This window comes from Poecile atricapillus, chromosome W (genome assembly GCF_030490865.1).
Source record: "Poecile atricapillus isolate bPoeAtr1 chromosome W, bPoeAtr1.hap1, whole genome shotgun sequence".
NCBI lineage: Eukaryota > Metazoa > Chordata > Aves > Passeriformes > Paridae > Poecile > Poecile atricapillus.
Genome location: NC_081288.1, coordinates 89,567,855 through 89,586,640, shown reverse-complemented (window position 1 = coordinate 89,586,640; position 18,786 = coordinate 89,567,855). Strand labels below are relative to the sequence as shown.

At 40.7% G+C, this 18,786-nt stretch overlaps 1 protein-coding gene across 4 annotated transcripts in view; it reads left to right on the top strand.

The window, feature by feature from the left end:
• Positions 1 to 5,837, top strand: part of LOC131591642 (protein ARK2N-like) — a 108,303-nt gene extending 102,466 nt beyond the window's left edge. For all 4 annotated transcript variants that reach the window (XM_058862563.1, XM_058862555.1, XM_058862559.1 and 1 more), the window contains one exon: positions 5,627 to 5,837. In XM_058862563.1, the coding sequence (XP_058718546.1) occupies positions 5,627 to 5,666 (40 nt within the window). In that variant the 3' untranslated portion in view covers positions 5,667 to 5,837. The remainder of the gene's footprint in view (positions 1 to 5,626) is intronic.
• Positions 5,838 to 18,786: the final 12,949 nt, after the last annotated feature.

Genomic DNA, 18,786 nt, shown 5'->3' with positions numbered 1-18,786 from the left:
CTGTGTCCTGACAGGTCCACTTCTGATCCATGTCTGGAGTACCAAGGCTGTGTGGTGACTTCTCTGTTCACTGGATCTCATGTGTTCAGAGGCACACAGTCTGGTCAGATGGACAGGTGACCTTTTTGAACCTGCCAACAAAACACAGACACTTCTCCCCTTGAAGTTAATGAACTACACTAATTAAATGCTTTTAGGGCATCAATCTCCCCCGTTTTCTTGAAAAAAAAAAAAAATGAGATGTACTTCTGTTATAAACATCAACATCAACACAAAACCATATACACAATTAATAAGAACCTATACCAGTTAAAAATCAATTAAATCATAAACATTATTAATAACATATATAATATAAAACTACTATTAATTGCTAAAACACTGCACCAGCATCCCATAGTTAGCAAACAAACAGAAAAAAAAAATCATCAGTGAAGAATTGGATAATCACCTCCAGAAATGATTCTCCAAGCCCACTTCAAAATTGATCCAGCTGTCATATTAATAGGGTCAAATTGCTGAGTCAAAAACTGACTCAAATACTCTTTTGGTACAGAAAACATCTGGATCTGTTGGCAAACATTTCATCCAGGTAAAGTCAAGGCTTGGCCAGAGCCTTAGGCTTTAAACTGGAAAGATGCCTCTTAACTCATTTCTAAAAGAAGGTTCTCAATAGTAGCAGCTATGAGATGCTTACAGCACAGCAAACTGTTAAAATGCATTTATACAAAGCAAATGATTAAAAACCTTAGGTACCAAACTAATTAAATAATTCAGCAGTTGGTTTAATCTGAAGCCTCCCCCATGGCAGCTGATCCTCAGCAATGGTACATCTTAAAATTCTGGAAACACTGAAAAATAAGAAAGCTATAACAAACAAAAACTGCAGAGATTGCAACAAACAGTAGAACTCTCAATGAAGTCAAGGGTGTCACAGACTGCATTCACTTCTATCCACAAGCAGGTGTTCATCAGTGTTCTATCCCAGCTGTTTCAGTTGTAGCTGTCTTCATCTCTCTAGGAAAATAACTATACTTTGCAGTTTAAACAAACGTCTTCAATAAAACATAAAACAATTTCAATTAAACAATATTTAAACCTAACAATAATTATTTATGACAAAAGGAAATAACAAAACTTAACCTTAAAAGAATATCTAAGTTATAAAACTTAACTTAAAAACATTCAAGCCTAAACATTATAAAACTTGACTATCCTTAATTCTATTAACACTTAATCTATATTAAATAAAATCATAACTTAATCTTATTCTGTTACTACAAAAAGCAGCTAAAAGTTTGATATATACCTTTCAAACACAATATAACAATAACATGGATTCACTATAAAGATTATAAAAATGTAACAAATACATCACAATTCCATGTCATCTCGGTTTGAGAATAACTCACAATAATTGCAAATGTTGCTAAAAATACTTATTCATAACAGAAATTTGCCTAGTATATGCTTAAGTTGGTTAGGATTTTGAAGTGCAGCTTTTCTAGAGAAAAACCATAACAACACAGGATTTGGCAAGTTGCCATCCAGCTTTTGTAGCACTTTTCAGAAACATTAACTCCAATTTTTAAACTAAAATCCAAAATCCAAATTGGTATATATGCAGTTATATGTGTTTTATATAATAAAAGGACTCACATTGAAATTACCTTATTAAAATTGTGGAAAAAACAAGCAAATGGATAATATATACTTTAACTTAACTTTGTCTTGTACAGTAAAGTTCTCTTAACTAATTATTTTTTAAACCACAAATCTCTTCTGTAGATAACATTAATTGGAAGGTTTTCCTAGAAGCTGTAAATCACACCATATTTTAACCTTAGGTTCTAAAACCAATTTTTGCAAGGCAACTTCTGTTAAACACTTTTTCTCTTTTTTTTTTTTTTTAAACTTTCAAAGAACCACAATAATTTCTCCATTAAAACTCTAAAAACTGCAATTGCATAAACTCATAATTACTTAAAACACAAACTTAACTCTAAAAGGGCATATAAAAACATTTTGAAAATCCAATAAATCATGACTTTGTAACAAACTGGGTATTATCCCGGTGCTTTCTCTTAGAGAGGGAGCGGGGGGGGTTGACTGCCCTCCCTGCTGCTGCTCTGCTGTTATCTTTCTTCACATTCTCTACATACTCTAGTAGAGAGGAAAAACGGAGAGAAAGAAAAAAAAAAACCTCACAAAATTAACTTCAACAAATGCAGTTTTTTCTTTCAATTTCTCTCTCGCTGTTTGCAGATAAAAGAAAAAAGGGCACGATTTTTACAGAAGTAGGCGATGTTACACGAAAAGTCTCTCACGGCCAGGTGCTAACAACGGCGATCATTGCAGCTTATCAGCGTGGCCTTGGAACTTTTCTTGCACTGCCTCTACCCCAAGGGTACCCTCGCTCTCTGCGCACACCTCAGTGCTCCCCCATGTCCCCCTGGTTCGGGTGGAAACCAGTCTAAATTTGGCTTCTTTTCTTCCAGGGTAGTAAAGTTGGAACTTAAATAAGATTGTAGTGTTAAAAGTGACTCCAAAAATGAAGCAAATATTTCTGGATTTATCACATCCTGCCATAACTGAATAGATTCTGTTCATTGTTTCAGAGTTTGCTGTGGAACTTTTTTCTCATTATTTTCTTCTCTTTGACTCTCCCTCCCTCTCTCCAAGGGCAGCATAGATAGGAGTGCTTGTCCAGCAGTGGGAGGTAAAGGCATCTGCAGCTGTGACGCAGGTAGAATTAAGAGGCTCACAGCTTCAGCATATCCCGCTTTTCTGTTTTTTAAGGTATTAATTACAATCTGCCAAGTTCGACTGAGAAACACAGTGTCCTTGCTCTTTTTCACAATTGCCGTTTCCCATATCAGAACCCTAAAATCTGTCCGTTCTTACACCGCAAAAAGCAGTGAGGGCACTGCAAAATGCCCATGACAATTAGCCCATATAATGAGCATATCCAGGTCATTTTCCTGGGCTGCTTCGCCTCGTTTAACGAGGATGCTAAGAAGCAGTTTTTCCGCTGCCGCACATTCCACTTCCATGCTAGCGGCAAACCGCGAGAGGGAAGGTTGCGACCCTTCTACTACGCCCTCGCCTCTCGGTCCCCCCCAGCAGCCTGAATTTCCACATCCAACCGCTCTGCGTCTCACCACGCTCAGGCTGCCTATCTGGTACCGATCCAAGGCAGCATCTATCTGCACTCAGATCCGCTCCTCCAACCTCGGTCCAAGGCTCCGTCCCACCGTGCGTGGACCCACTGAAGCCCCCCTGCACGCAGGGTGTCCCTGTTCTGGCGCCAAATATTGAGAGACCGCCAGCTTATTCACCACTCTTCACAGAAGTAATCGTGAACGCCGTTTATTTCTATCTTTAGCACACCTTTTATAGGGTTTTACAGGGTCTGCGGGCAAGGCAAGCTACTATTGGCTAACACACACAGTTTACATTTTTTCTCCTACACACAAGGATATTGTTTTGCTTTACTCTCTCTTCTGCATGCAAGTTTCAAGGATTTTAGCCCTTAATATCATGACTTATTTCAAAGGCTGGTTTGTGCATACAGGCTTTTACTAATATATAAAATATATCAACAGAGGAGAGCTGACACATCTCCTGAATTTTTTTTTCCACCACCAAGACATACTCAGTGTCTTTAGGCATAAGGATACATTGAATGGAAAGCTTAAAATTTCTCATGTGGTACTTAGCACCTTGTGGCTCAGGCCACTTTGCTTTTATGTAGGAGCCACATGGCTTTAGGGGAATTGTCATTTCAGGGACAAAATAAAAACTGATAAAAACTACCCAAAGAGGTTAGATTTTGTATTGTTTCTCCCAGTGAATTTGTTGCAATGCAGATTAATTTTGTGGCTGAAAATTTAGCTTGTCTTCCTTGAAATGGGGACTGAAAGCATTTTATTAAGTGGATTAAATCCCCAGTTCCCTGGAGAATCTGTAAATAGTGTCCTTTGCTGAGTGCATCACCTCCATTTGCTGAAATACTACTTGGTTTTGCCTCTCCTTTTTAGGGTCTTAATCTATGAATGTCAGCTGCTGTGGCTTTCTCTCCAGAGCATCCCAGGGATGCAGTTTCCCTTCTGTCTGTAAAGGAAAGGAGCAGCATGCCTGCAAAATGCAAACTTGTGACAGACAAACCCTGCATTACTTTTGTCTTTGGTGCAAAGAAGGTGAATGTCTTCTTTTTACTAAAACTGAACAGCAGATGAGGATCCAGCCCTCCCTGGTCTATATTTTGATACCAAGAACTTTATGAAAAGTAAATGAGTCCTTACAACTACTGATTCATAAATGCCCATTGGAAGTTTTTTCTTGGAGCTGGTTAGTCTTCTGGATTTGTAATTCAGTTGAAATTTAAAATTGGATGACAGCTACTAGGAGGGAAGCATTTTTCAGACAGTAAATCTCAGGGCAAAGCTGGAGTGGACAGGGGAAAGCTGCAAGTTTAATTTCAAATAATTGTCTACATTTACTAGCTGCATTAGCAGCTTTGGGTGAATCCAGAGCAACCGCATCAGAGCTGGGAAAAGAAACAAGTAGTCTTCTGTCAAATTCATTTTTCAGTGCTGTAAGCCACGCAAATTGAATGTAGAATTCATGGATCCTGACTGGTGCCTTTTCCAGGGGAGTTTCTACGTGACCCTCTGACAAAATGCCGTCCTGTATGTCTGAGGATCGCATTTGCTTTATCCATGGCTTAATAGCATTGACAGCTTCTGGCTGGCCCATGATCAAGGACACCCAAATCTCCTATTTCCATTCTGCCAGGTCGTGTCTCTACCTCAGACTTGACTTCACTGAACTCCAGTGTCATGCCCATCACTCCAGTTCATGCAACCTCATCCACATCTTCCAGTATTGACAGTACTGCTACACTGCTCGGTGTGATCAGCAGTTTTTAGTAGAAATCCCCAACTCTATATGCCTAAATCACAGCTCACAGAATATTCTGAATTGAAAGGGACCCACAAGGATCATCAAGTCACTCATAAAAATAGTGACTTGCCATTGCTTCCTTGGAAATGCATCTTTTTGAATGTTACCACTGGCAAATTTAACTATTTGTATCTTAAAATACTCTTTATTCCTCCTCATCATTACAACTATAGCCTTCTGGATGCCCCACTGTTTGGCCACATGGACTTTCAAGAGAGGCTGCCATTTTAAAGCAGGATACATTCAAATCCTCCCTCTGAGATTGTAGATATATAGGAAATATTTATCCATGGTGCTATGAGCTGAAAGTGGTCCTGTAAATCCCAAGAGGAGTTTTCATGTTTGAGGTGGTTGGACTGGAGTGATGTTTTTAAGATCCTAATGGGAAATGTGTCACTTGTGTTATGTATTTTCGCTCAGAGCTCATCTTACCTGGCACAGGATATGACAGATTCATGGCAGGGCAATTTTTTTGCTTTCCACATGATTACAGTTCCCATTTAAGTCCATTTAGTTACACTATCCCTGAACTGCATGTGACAAAACCACTGAATATAAATACCCCTTGCAGAAGCTCTGCCAGGTTGAAATCACTGGCTGAGAGCCTCAGATCTATATTCTGACATTTCACTAACACCTCCCTTCTGCTAAAATTTTACAGCTCTAATGGGATCTGTCATCTGTACAAAGAGTCAAGGTGAAGATCTCCATGATGCCCTGGAAACCACCTCCTTGGCTGGGCTTTCCTTCTTCTCTTGGTCAGCAGTATGTCTCCAAGAGGAGGATACTCCCTCCTCACCTCTGTATTGCTCAGAGCAGCAAGGGGGAAAGGCACCTTCAGAAATTTGTTTTGCATTTAAATAAAGTGGTGATGTGGGTTAATGAATATATTTGGACAAATCAGTGGTTCTTCTGAGCATTTGAGGGTGGGTCTTGAAGGTGGACTACATTTACTCAGCTTCCTATCATGGTTGCATGGGAGTGGGGAATAATGAAGGCATCCTCACAACGTAAGGTACCAACAAGGATGAGACCCACCAGAGTGGGATGCTTTCAAGGGCAGCTGGTGAGTGACTCCTTAACAGATCCTCCAGCTTTGCCTCTTGCTTCTGGAGAAAATTCCCAATCTCTAGACAGAAAGGTCATCCCCAGCACAATGGAACGATGTGACGAAAACTTTAGCTTCTAAACACATCCCTGGTGGAGATGGTGTCTGAATTTCACAGTGAATGTGGGAGACAGGCCCTACCTGTATATGAGATGAATCCCAAGGAGGAAAAAATGCAGGTTGGGGTATTTTGTCAAATAATTTTTGTTTCTTACAGTTGTCATAGTTTAGGAATGGTATTCGTCAATTTAGTGTTCCCACTGAAACCGCTCCAAAATATGTGCTTCTTGGTCACTCCCTCTTCCCACTCTGGCTAACCAGCTGTTGGCTGGAGAGGAGAATTGGAGGCTGTACTAGTTTGAATGATTTACCGAAATATGGATATGATCTAATATCAGTATCCAACTATGATGGACAAAGACTCTTTAACTGTTTAGAGTGGTTTGTTTATTAGCGGCACTGGGCCAGTGAGGAGGTCAGCCTCTTAATGCGCACAGCCCCGAGTATGGGTGTATACAGGCTTTTTATTTGCAGAAGTATTGAATACAAATACATATTCATAACCCAGTTACCACCCACTGTCCACTTCACATGCAAATCAACAAAAAAGCAATTAAGCATGCATAGTTTGTTCTTCGAAATAGGTCAGTGGTCTTTTTATGAGTAGGGGTCATGGAAGGGAGGAAGGAATACATCTCTTCCTCATTCTGACTTTTCTACCTTTTCAATGCAAAGTGACAAATGGATGCCTGGCTGGGCTCCTAGTTTCCTGTCTTCAATAAGTTTCTGATTTGCAATTGTCTTATGTTCTTGAAGTTCTTTATCAGATTCTCTGTTTCTCATCCCAAGCCCAGCTAAATAAACATAAGGTTGACAGACAATTAGTTATTCACATCCAGGATAGCTAACGACTAACTTCTAATTTTAGCGAGGCCTTTCTATCTACCTTTAATTTTAGCAAGGCCCATCTATTTATTTTAATTAATTTCAGCAAAGCTTATTTTATTTAAATTAGTTCCAGCAAAGCTTATTCTTAATTAAAACCTTAACTTCTCTAAAATCTTAAATTCTTCAAGGTTTGTGTCTCATGAAAGCAAACCAGTGGGAGATCCCAAATCAGAACTGCAATTTAATAGGAAAATTAAAATAAAGGCAATAGTACAGAAACACTGGCTTAAACTGACAGTCAGAATATGACCTGACACCCTATTGGTCAGGGTGCTGGTAGCAGTCTGATTAAATGGTGGCTACAATCCTGTTGTAATAATGGATGTGGTTTTGTTCAAGCAGTGATCCTGTAGGAAGATCTGGTCTTTCTCTGGAGGTCCAGTGGTGGGTATTGAGCTCTTATTCTCTGAGAATCCAGTGGGTAGTGCCTCAGTTGTGTTCCAAGCCTCATATTATATCCAGGTAGGAATGCTTGGTTCATCCCCCTGGGTGGGGCATCTCACAATGGAATAATGTAATTTTATTAGTCATGCTGTGAGACCTTGATGGTCCATTAGTGGAGCTAGGCCCTGGAGGGAGTTATCAGGACCAAGCCATGGAGAAGACAAAGAACACTGCCCCACATATCTTAACAGCTTATGTAGATGGTAATAGAATATATAGTTTTGGTTACAACTTGTAACCTAAAACAGAGGCATAAAAGGTGAAGATCATGGGTTGAGATGAAAAAATATTTACTGGAAACAGCAATGAAATAAGAAAATGAACAGTAAGAGTGCTGAAGCACTCAAGACCTCTGATCAACGAATCAATATGATTTCACAGAAGCCATTTATTGTTTACATTATACACTTACTTGTACATTCTAAAACTACTGTTCATGCGAACACACATCTTTTCATTGGGGCCCCTATCCTGTCCACATGCTCTGCACACACTCCTCAGGGTACAGGCTTGGTTACAGTCCAGGTCTTCAACCGTCCTCTGTTATCTGGCTCTTGTGGTCTTCTTTTCTTGCTTTTCAGCCTCTTATTTTTAGAACAGCTTATGTCTCAGCAACCTTGAGAAATTCCAGAGGGTCTGATAAGAAACTCTACAGACAGTTTGGCTGGTGCACACTATGGCCCAAGCTGTTCAGATGCATTGCTATAATTCCCCCCTTTTTCTTCTTTCACCAGCCGAACTCTCTTTATTGTGTGTTCTACCAAGCGGGTCACCACTTTTATGATGCATGGAATAACACAAAGCAATATAATAATGACTAATAGTAATAGCAAAGCTCCCTAGAGAGGTTCATACAACACAGTCCTTCAAAATCCTCACACCCATGACCATGTGCTAACAGCAAAAAATCTATAGCAGCTATATTTTGCAGTGTGTTGTGTCTAATACTATCTACCTCAGTGAGTACTGGATTTAAGACAGCTGAAGTTATGTTTAATTGCCTGTCCAGCATCCCAACCCATCATGAGAAGAAATTAATCTAAACTCTACACTAAACCAGCCTGGCTCTACTCTACACCTAAATCAGTACTAGCCTGACCTAGAGAAGCACTCAGTATTCCGACTTCCAAAGCTGACCAACGTGAAAAGACCAGCTCCAGCAAGAAGGCAAAACCACGAGCTCCCTTGTCATTTGGCCTAATCCCCAACCTTTTGCACATGTTTAATTTTGTACCACCTCTGGTTATGTTATGCCAGTGGTTAAAGTGGTTTCAGCACTCCATCCTGTGGGCTCAGCCCATCCTCCCCCATTTTTTGTTTATCAAGCAGTCCTTTCCGTACCTGATGTGTCCTTTCAATAATAGCTTGTCTTGTGGAGTTACCTGGAATACTTGTGCTATGCTTCAGGAAGATAGGGAGTCTACCATTCCCATGTATTTACTGGAGTCTAAAATTTCAACATATTTGTCCCAGAAAAAGTACCTTCTATCACCCTATCAATTTCTTCCATTATTGGCCAAATTTCTACTGGTACACTGACTAAACAAATTGAAAATGGATTTTCTGGAGTGGTGGTGGACAAGCATATGGTATCTAAACCTGCAGCATTAGCTAAAGTCACCCAAATTTTGTTTCTAGGCTGGCTAACTGGCAAAACTACACTACTAAAAGTAAACAAGACAAACAAAGCAAAATTCAAACTTAACATTTGATTGAACTCCATATTTCTCTAAGGTTATCCTTTGGCAAAAGGTTTTTTTCTCAAATTTGAATTTTCAAGCAAATTTTTCATCTTTCTTTTTTTTCCCTAATCTTCTTTAAACATCACTCAATGCTGAGGCACAAAGATACTTCGTGTACACTCAATTTTTAAAATTTGAACATCTTTTGATTCTTTTACAAATTTTTTTCTTTTTAACACAAATTGCACCATGCTTTTGCCAAAAGAGCTCTACCATATTCCTGTTTTTTACACTCTTCACATTGATATAAAGTCCAAGGTTCACAGCTTTGCAAATGGAACAAAAATAATGTCCAGTGTCCTCCAGGGAAATGAAAACATGAGTATTGTTTTGAGGTCCAAATAGCTGAGACTCCAGGTGTGCTGTTTAAGCAGGCAAAAGTCCATCAGGTGAAAATGTTGATCCTTAACATTACTAAATGTTCTTTCAGATCCTGCAACAGGGATAATAATAACTGAAGAAAATTAGTAGAAACACAACATTATGATGATAACATAAAACTTCTGTTGTCAAACTGTCTCTGTAGTTTTCAGACATAGCTGTGTCTTGGCAGTTCTACTTCTGGTCTTGTTTTGAGTACTAAGGCTGTATGGTGACTTCTCTACCCACTGGGTCTCATGTTTTCCGAGGAAGTCGGTGTCTGGTCAGATGAATAGGTGATTCTTTTGAACCTGTTAATAAAACATAGGCATCTCTCCCCTTGAAGTTAATGAATCATTTAGGCTTAGCTGTGGTACACTTAATTGTGAATTCAAATTTTATGATCTTTTCTAAATTTCTGATGTAAATATTTCATTATTCAAAAATGAATTGTGGTCTAAATTTCTAATGTACATATTGCATTAATTGACTGTTCTTAGGGCATCAATTCCCTTTGCTTTTAAAAGTGAGATGTACCTCTTCTATGATATACATGAATAATATCAAAACAAAACTATACACATAATGAACAAAAAGCCCACAGCAGTCAGAAATCAGTCAGATAATAAACATTGCTAGTAACATATGTGGTATAGAATTACTATGAACCACTAAAACACTGTACCAGCATCTCAGAGTCTGCAAACAGCCAACAAAATCAAGTGAAGGATTGAACAACCACCTCCAGAAATTATTCTCTAAGCCCACTTCAAAATTAATTCAGCTGTCATATTGATAGGGTCAAATTGTTAAGTCAAAAGTGACTCAAATATTGATTTGATGCAAAAAACATCTGGATCTGTTGGCAAACATTCCATCCAGGTAAAGTTAAGGCTTGGTCAGGGCCTTAGGCTTTAAACTGGAAAGATGTCTCTTAACTCATTTTCAAAACAAGGTTCTTAATAATAGCAGCTATGAGATGCTTAAAGCTCAGCAAACTGTTGAAGTGCATTTGTGTAAAGCAAATGATTACAAGTCTTAGGCAACAGACCAATCAAACCATCTAGCAGTTGGTTTAATCTGAAGTTTCTCTCAGAGTAGTGGCTTTCAGCAATGATAAATTTTCCTGAAACTCTGGAAGCACTGAAAAACAATAAAGCTACACTGGATTAGGCAAAAGCAAGCCTTCTTAAACAAGGGAAGGAGTTAAAGAGCAAGAAAAACCCTATACAGGAACAGCTGTGTAACTTGTTTAAGGAGATGCATCTGTAGTTAGAAAACGAAAAGATATCAAAATGACACGTCATAAAGGTAGTTATACAAAGAGATGTTAAAATATATGAGAAGCCAGCTATAAATACGACACCCTATAAATAATGCTCATCATAAACAAAACATAAATTCACATTATACAATGAATGTCAGCAGTAAGTGTGTGAAAAAGATAATATTTTCAAAACATTCACATCTCACTGACAAAAAATGAAACAAGGTAAAAAACTTCTGAACTTTCTAGTATTAATAACAGTCACTATTCTTTTGTGTTGCCTATAGAAAACAAAACCGGCAGAGATTGCAACAAACAATAGAACCCCCGATGAAATCAAACATTCCCCTCCATCCACAAGCAGGTGTGCGTAAGTGTTTCATCACAGTCACCTCAATCGTAGTTGTCCTCATCTCTCTATGAAAATAACTATATTTTGCAGTGTAGATAAGTGTTTTCAACAAAATGTGAGACAATTTAAATTAAACAATATTCAAACCTGGTAGAAATTAATGTTGACAGAAGGAAATAACAAAACTTAACCTCAAAAGAATACCAAAGTGATAAAACCTAACTCAAGAATGCTCAGACCTAAATATAGTGAAACTTAGCTTTGCTTAATCTTACCAACACTAAACTTACATGTAATTAAATATAGCAAAATTAAAATTCAACATCCATAAACATTCTAACTCATTTTGATACTATTAACACAAAAGGCACTTCACTTAATATGGCTTTTCTCTAAAGCTCAATTTTGCTTGCAACAACCCATGACCTGAAAAGTGGACAGAACAAACACTTGAATAATTTAATAATGCAATTTGTAAATGTGGTTTTTGCAATGCCCAATTATTGGCGATGAAGAGAGATGGGGACAACTGACTCGGTGATCAGAATCCGATTTTACTGTGGGCTACATAAGCTTATATACCATTCCAGGAAAGCTAGTAATTTTTTACTACAATGATTGGGTTAAACATCATACAAGCATAGAAACATACATTTTTTGCAGCATCTCTTCTACTTGATTCAATCTTCTTTCCTGTTGCCAGGCTTGATTCAATCTTCTTGCAATCTTCAAAGCTCTGTTTGTTCTTGCCAAGGCATCCTGGCTATCAGATGTCTTATGCTAGTCCAGTCCAAGGTACTTTCTGATTTCACCATATCTCCCCCTTCCTTTTCTACCAAAAATATTCCCTTGATGGCTTTATTAATTAATCTCTGGGTACACTGAAGTAAACAAGGTATCAAAATTAATACAATTGTTATCAAAACCAATACATGCATACCTATTCTAAACAAATCCTTTAGCCAGGGTGTTTGTAGTAGTTTTGATTCGTCAATTTTGGTTTCCTGGCCAACACACCAAATAACGTGCTGGGTTTTAAGCACCAGCTAAAAATCACTAGAATACTTACTTATTTCTTGCTAGGAGATATGGATTGGGAGAAGGGAAAAGCAAACTCAAAACTTAAAAGGAATAAAGAAAGTTTATTAATAGAACTACAAGAATAAGAAACGAGAATAAAACCTCCAGAAACTTTTCCTCCCCACCACTCAACCTTTCTCTTGCTAACTGACAACACAGAGACAAAACTTGGGATGTTAAAGCAGTACTAACTATACAATAATTTTTTCATCAGTCTTTGTAGAGAGAGAAGTTTTCTCTTGTCATTCTATGGAGAGTTCTCCATGAGAAAACAGTTTTTTCATGGCTTTTCAGTCCCATGATTGGCAGCCGCCTGGAAAAAAACTGCCATTATGTCCTCCTCCCATTTTCACACCACCCTGAGGTGTGTTCATGGGCCATGAATTCAAGGGGTATTATTTTAAGGATGAGTTATTCAAAGGCAAAGGTTCTCTTCATCTGTCTCTGATAATTTCTGGGAACAGAGGTTTTTTCTTTTTCTCCCTGAGGGCCAAGGGTCTTCATCAACTCTCACTTTTCTCTCTCTGTTCTAGCATCTCATGGGATCACAGCTACTCCACTATTTGCTTAGCTCATCAACAGATACCTTTGCTCAGATTTACAGTTCGAATAGTTCATTCCTCCCTAATAGTCTTTTCATGAATTAAAGGAGTTATTCAGAACATTATTGTCCATCTCCATGGCCTTACCAAAAGAATATTTCAGCTTATTAAAGCATTTCCTCATTCTCCTTCCATGTGAGACTCGATTCTTACTGACTTTGATGGTTCATGCCTCTTTACATGTCAATCGCTCCCACTTTCCTCTCTCTGGAGAAGAGATTAAGTCTACAGGTCTCATCTGGGTAGTGAAAGGGTTAAAATCTGGCCCAAACCAAGGCAGGTATTCATGGTGTTGGATTTCATCTCGGCAGACGCTGGAAGGCAGCAGACGTTTTTCGGCTGTTTTTTTCAGCCTGGAGCCATCTTTGTAGGCCATGGGGGGGGTATATTGGTGAGATGTCAGCAGCCATGACCCGGCCCTGCCTAGGGCCAGGGCCCCCCTAAAAAAGGCTTCAGCCACCTTGCTGGAATAGGACCTGGAAGGCTTCTCGGGAGGGCTGCAGCAAAGCCCAGCTCTGGCCCGGGGCTGGGGGAAACCCCGCAGGCTCCACCCCCTGCCTGGGAGTTGCAGGAGGCCAAGCCCAGCCCCCCGCCGGGCTGCAGGGGCCTGGGGGGCGGGGAACGGGAGTCAGCTGGAGTTCTGTTACCTTTCAAAGCCGGAAACAAAGAAAGCTAGAAGTTCCCAAGCTTAGGTTTAAAAGGTGGTATTCACAGAGTTGATCTCACTTTTCAATGGTGAACAATACTGTCAATTCTCAGAAATGGCCAGCTATTGGCCAGGTCTCAAACAGAGATGAAACTCCCAGCAGCCTCTCTCAGAGACTTAATTTCTGTGGGTATTCCTAACTTTTTCCTTAAATGCCAATCCATCACATCTTTTTAACTATCTCAAGTTCCTCTGGTGGAAAAGCCAGTTTCTCTGGCAGAGGTGCAAGGGGAGGATCTTAGAGATTTCTTGATGCGCGATCTCGGTCTTTTCAGGGCTGAGTTCTTTTGGGATACTCCCTCACGAGGAGTTTCGCTTATCTTAGTTCTGTGCAGGAAGGATACTCCAAAGGCTCATTAGGCTCTTGTTTCTCTTGTTTATTAATATATTATCAAAAGACTTGGCAGGTCTTCCCCAGACTTTCTGCTCAAGTTCAGCCCACCACTGCCTGGTTCAAATTGGTTCGAATGGTGCAAAATGGCCCCGAATCTTTTATCTTTATACTCATTTTCACCCAATTAAAAATAGACATGTAAATTATTTTTCTTAGTGACCTAATGACCCAACACCTGTGTGCTGCACTGCAGCATTTTCTGTCCAATCACTTACTACTACCCAAAAACCTCTAGAAGAAGAAGATGAAGAAGAAAGAAGAAGGAAAAGAAACAACACCCTAAATCCTCCATCTTGACTTTTGTTCTCTAAACTAGTTTAAACTCCAAACTTTAATTTTTTCACCCAGTGACTTAAGAAAACTCTAATTTACACACTCACACTTTTAGCTTTTCTATTTAACTTTAACAGTTGTTTTCATGGTGTTATATGAAATTCAGTGTTTTCCTGGATGTCAGAGCCAGGTATCAGAGATAAGGGCATGCAATCTGTGCCTCAGACTCCAACAATTTCTGGCAACAATGCAGCTTTACGAGCTTCTTCTTCAGCCAGTTGGTTTCCTATTGCCTCTTACGAGCACCCTGCCTGCTGCCCCTTGATGTGTATTATTGCCACCCTTTTTGGTAAATTCACCACCTCTAATAGGCAGGAGATTTTCTCATGAGCCAACGTCTTTCCTCTGCAGGTTAATAAACCTCTTTCTATCCATAGTTTCCCAAATGCATGTATCACCTCATATGCATATTTAGAATCAGTAAAAACATTCACTGTCTTGTCTCGGTATAATTCACAGGCTCTCATAAGCACACACAGCTCTGCTGTCTGAGCTGACCAGGTCGGTGGTAACCTCCCCCTTTCCTTTAATTGCTTTACATTCACGATAGAGTATCCTGTAAATTGTTTCCCTTCTACCACTCTTGAAGACCCAACAATAAACACATTTTCTCCCTCAGGCCAGGGCGTATCTCGTAAATTTGTAAATCTTCCCTTGCCCTGGTCTGGAGATTTATCATTTGAATGCAGTCATGGGTTTCTTCTTGGCCCCCTGCTTCAGGGCCATTTAAACAGGAGGCTGGGTTAAACCCTTCCCCACTTATAAATTCTACATCTTCCTGTTCCATTGAACAAAATTCATACTGTAATAATGTAGTGCTGGTCATCCACTTAGAGGCTCTCTCAGTTAACAAAGCTTTAATCTGATGTGAAACTTTAACAATCAGATACCTTCCCTATGTCAGCTTTTGGGCCTCAGCCACTATCAGAGCTGTGGCTTCACAGTTCTGCAGACAATGGGGCCAGCCTCTGGCTACCGGGTCTAACAGCAAAATAGGCAACAGGCTTCTGTGCTCCCCCATACTCTTGCACCAAAATTCCTTTAGCATGACTTTGTTTAACATCCACATACTGCAACAACCTAACTCCTGAGAGTGGAGTAAACTCTCTTAATATTTTCTGCAAAGATTGCCCAAACAAACAGGTGACTGTATATCCCTGCAGGAGGACTGTCCATGTCAACTGCTTTACCATTTTCCCTCTTTTTGTTCCAGTGATTTTCTTTTTAAACATGATCCAGTTCAGCGGCAAGCAATGCCACTGCCTAAAGATAATCACATTTTTTTGGTAACCAATTGCTCCCTGTCAGGAAAATTAATCCACAAACACCAGAGGTTTATGTCCAAAAAGGAGACAGAGGAGTCCTTTTTCTTTATTCGAATAAAGGGAGAGGCCATGGGGCATTCCCCTGGGGTCTCTCAAATTTTTGGAGGGCGCAGCCTCCTTTTATCCTAATTCCCGGCCGCTTGTCCCTTCTCTCTTTCCCCATAGGCTGAGGTACTTGAGAGGTACAGGCTTCCCGGAACGCCTGATACCTGGGATACCTTCCCTCCCTCCCAATGCATAATCCCTTCTTAATTCTTAACTTTTGTGGAATTCATGGTGGTCTTTCAGTGCCTTTTTGATCTTTTAGTGGAATCCATCCCATTGTTTCTGTTGTCTCTCACTGATAGCTGCATCTTATCAGCAGACCCACAGCTTGTTTGTAAAGACAAACTTGTCATTCCTCTCACTCCCTGTCCCAGTTTTTTTTGCATCAAGTCCATCTTAGGCATAGGGAGGTGACTAACAAATTAACCAAGGAAAGATAATAAAAATACTTTACCCTAAAATTTTCCTATAGCCCCCACAAAGGAAGCTGCATGATAAATACCTAGGCCTGCATAGGGACACCACCATCCCCACAGGGCAGCAGCTGCAGAATCAGCCTTAGGATTAGAACCTGCCAATTCTAGCTCTACACAACAAACCACAGAATGGTGGGGGGTTTCCCACAAGGTAGGAGTTTCAGAATTGGCTTCAGGACTGAAACCTGCCAATTCTGGCTTTTTACAACAAAACACACAAAAAGCAGAAGGGTGTTGTCTCCTCCAAACAGGAGCCTTTCAGCTCTGCACAAAACCCCATGTAGACAAATGAATTAAATCAACAAATTCATTTACTACAATTTCCACAATTCCCTCAGAGAAAGATGTGTTCAAACTTCTGAACCTACAGAAGAAACCACAATTTTCACAACTCCTTTGAACAATCAAAAATCCTTTTGACAATTTTCCCCTCTCAGGGATAAAAATTAAGGTGGATCGAGAGGCCCCTGTGTTTACTAGGACACACACCTCTTCTCGATCTGGACCCACCATTAAAGTTAACAAAGGCTCCAGGTTGGCGGGTCCCTGGTACAATGAGAGCCTTTGGCACCCTTAGCAATCCATTTCCATTATCCTCTGAACTTCCTCCTCCTGAGAGTCCAGCTGTTTTTGTGGACGTTGCCATTTCCAGTGTCCCTCTTCCCTGCAGATAGCATACTGATTCTTTCCCAACCGCTGTCCGGATTGGGTCTCCCCGGCTGGGGAGAGAATGCCTCTGCCACTTCCCTGTGGCCAACCCTATCCCCTCTGTCCCTGGGGACCCCTTAGGCTTTGCAGTTTTTTCCTCTTGGGCCATAAAAATTCTGCCATCACCTTCGCCTTTCCTCCTTGTGCTCTGAAAGAAATTGGCCAGGAGACAAGACTCCTGTTTGATGCCTTTATTAGGATTCAGCTCTTGAGGTGGGAGGGGGGCCAAGGAATTGCTTGCACCACGGCCGTTCCCACACTGGCAGCTCCAAGGAGGAGGCACAATTCAGATTTGCAGCACACACTGCAGAGCTGAGGCTTCCATCCTCATGAGAGTAGCCAGGCGGCCTGTTGTTCTGGCTCGTTGTCTAGGGGAGGTCAGTCCTTTCCAGTCCTCTTTAGGTCATGGTGATGCAGGAAGATGGTTTCTAAGCAGGCTTAGGTGATGCAGGGAGATGATCTTTCATCATAGCTTGCTAGAATATGTTTTCTTGTCCTTTTATTCCTCTGTTAACTCGTTGTTTTGGTGTCCTGCTTGCCTTAGTTTGCACATTACTCGGTTGCACAGCTTCATGGGACTTTCTTTGTTCTAGTGTGGCACAGCATCCATGGGAGTTGCCTCATTCTGTGGCATACCTTTCTAATGGGTCGCTTTTGTTAGTGTGGCCCAGCCCCCATGGGAGCAGCTTTGTTACATAGTAGCAAGGAAGTAAGGGAAAGGGTACAGGAATGTCTCATAATAACCTTTAAAACACTTTAGAAACTGGTAAGTAATTAACATTACTAATAACCATTGGAGTGAACAAGGGGTACAAGGTTTACAAATGGGATAAGAACATTAACTGTACATAACTAAACACAGTATTTTAACTGGGGTGGATTTCTTAAGAGATTTTATTCATTACATGCTCAATCTATTTACCACACACCATATACCAGAGCCAGTCCCTGTCCTGACACATTGTCCAAACAGCTTCTCCACGCTCTCGGCGGGCATGGCTGGCAGCACCACAGGTGGACAAGGTGTCCCGCAGCCGGAGGCCACTGCCGCCCCTGCCCAGAACTGGTGGGGTCAGGCACTGCCCAGCACTGAGTCCCAGCAGCCCCACAGGACCCCAGGCTGTGCTCCCGGTCCTGCACCTCCACGCCTGGTCTTTGCCTCAACCATATCTCTCCACGCTTCCCTTTAACCAATTCTGTTCCAACACAACATGATTCGTCTATGCCCTGTTGTCAAGACTCCTTCTTGACTCCCGTTATTGCCCCCCCTGGGTGAGGATTCCTGAGACCCCTTCTCAACTCTCGTTATTGCCTCCCTGGGCATGGAGTGTCAAGACCCCTTCTTGATTTTCCCTTATTGCCCTCTTTATGCATCTATATCCTTAATTACCTCTGGGAGAACGAGTAAACCAATTCCACATTCCTCCAAGGGATTCTTTGCAGATATTTTGGGATTGTCATCCCTTTTGCCGGGGCCCCTTCCTGGCTTTACCGTTGCAACCCTCCATGGGTGCCCTCTCCGGTTTATCTGTGTTAAAAACGAGATTCACTTAATAAATTATAAAAAGTTTAATATAAACAAAAAGACAATTAGGAGACAAAGGAAATAAAGCAAAGAAAAGGGAAAAGGCTCCCTAAACCGCGGTATTTTGCTCCATAATTCTTGTGCACGAAGATCCAAAGAAGAAAACGGATTGTAAGTAATCTTTGGGGGAGCGGGAAGCAGGGGTTTCAAGATACCCCCGGGGTTACTGGGACTGGGTCTCAGGGGAGGGATTAGCCCCTCGGGAAAGGGAGCCGAGGGTTTTCCTGGCACAATCCACTGGGAAAACATGGTAAAATGTGGATTCTCTAAAACTTTGTCAAGTTGAGGATTAAATCCAAGAAATTTAGACTTAAAACTGCCAAATTGAGGAATAATCCAAGAAACT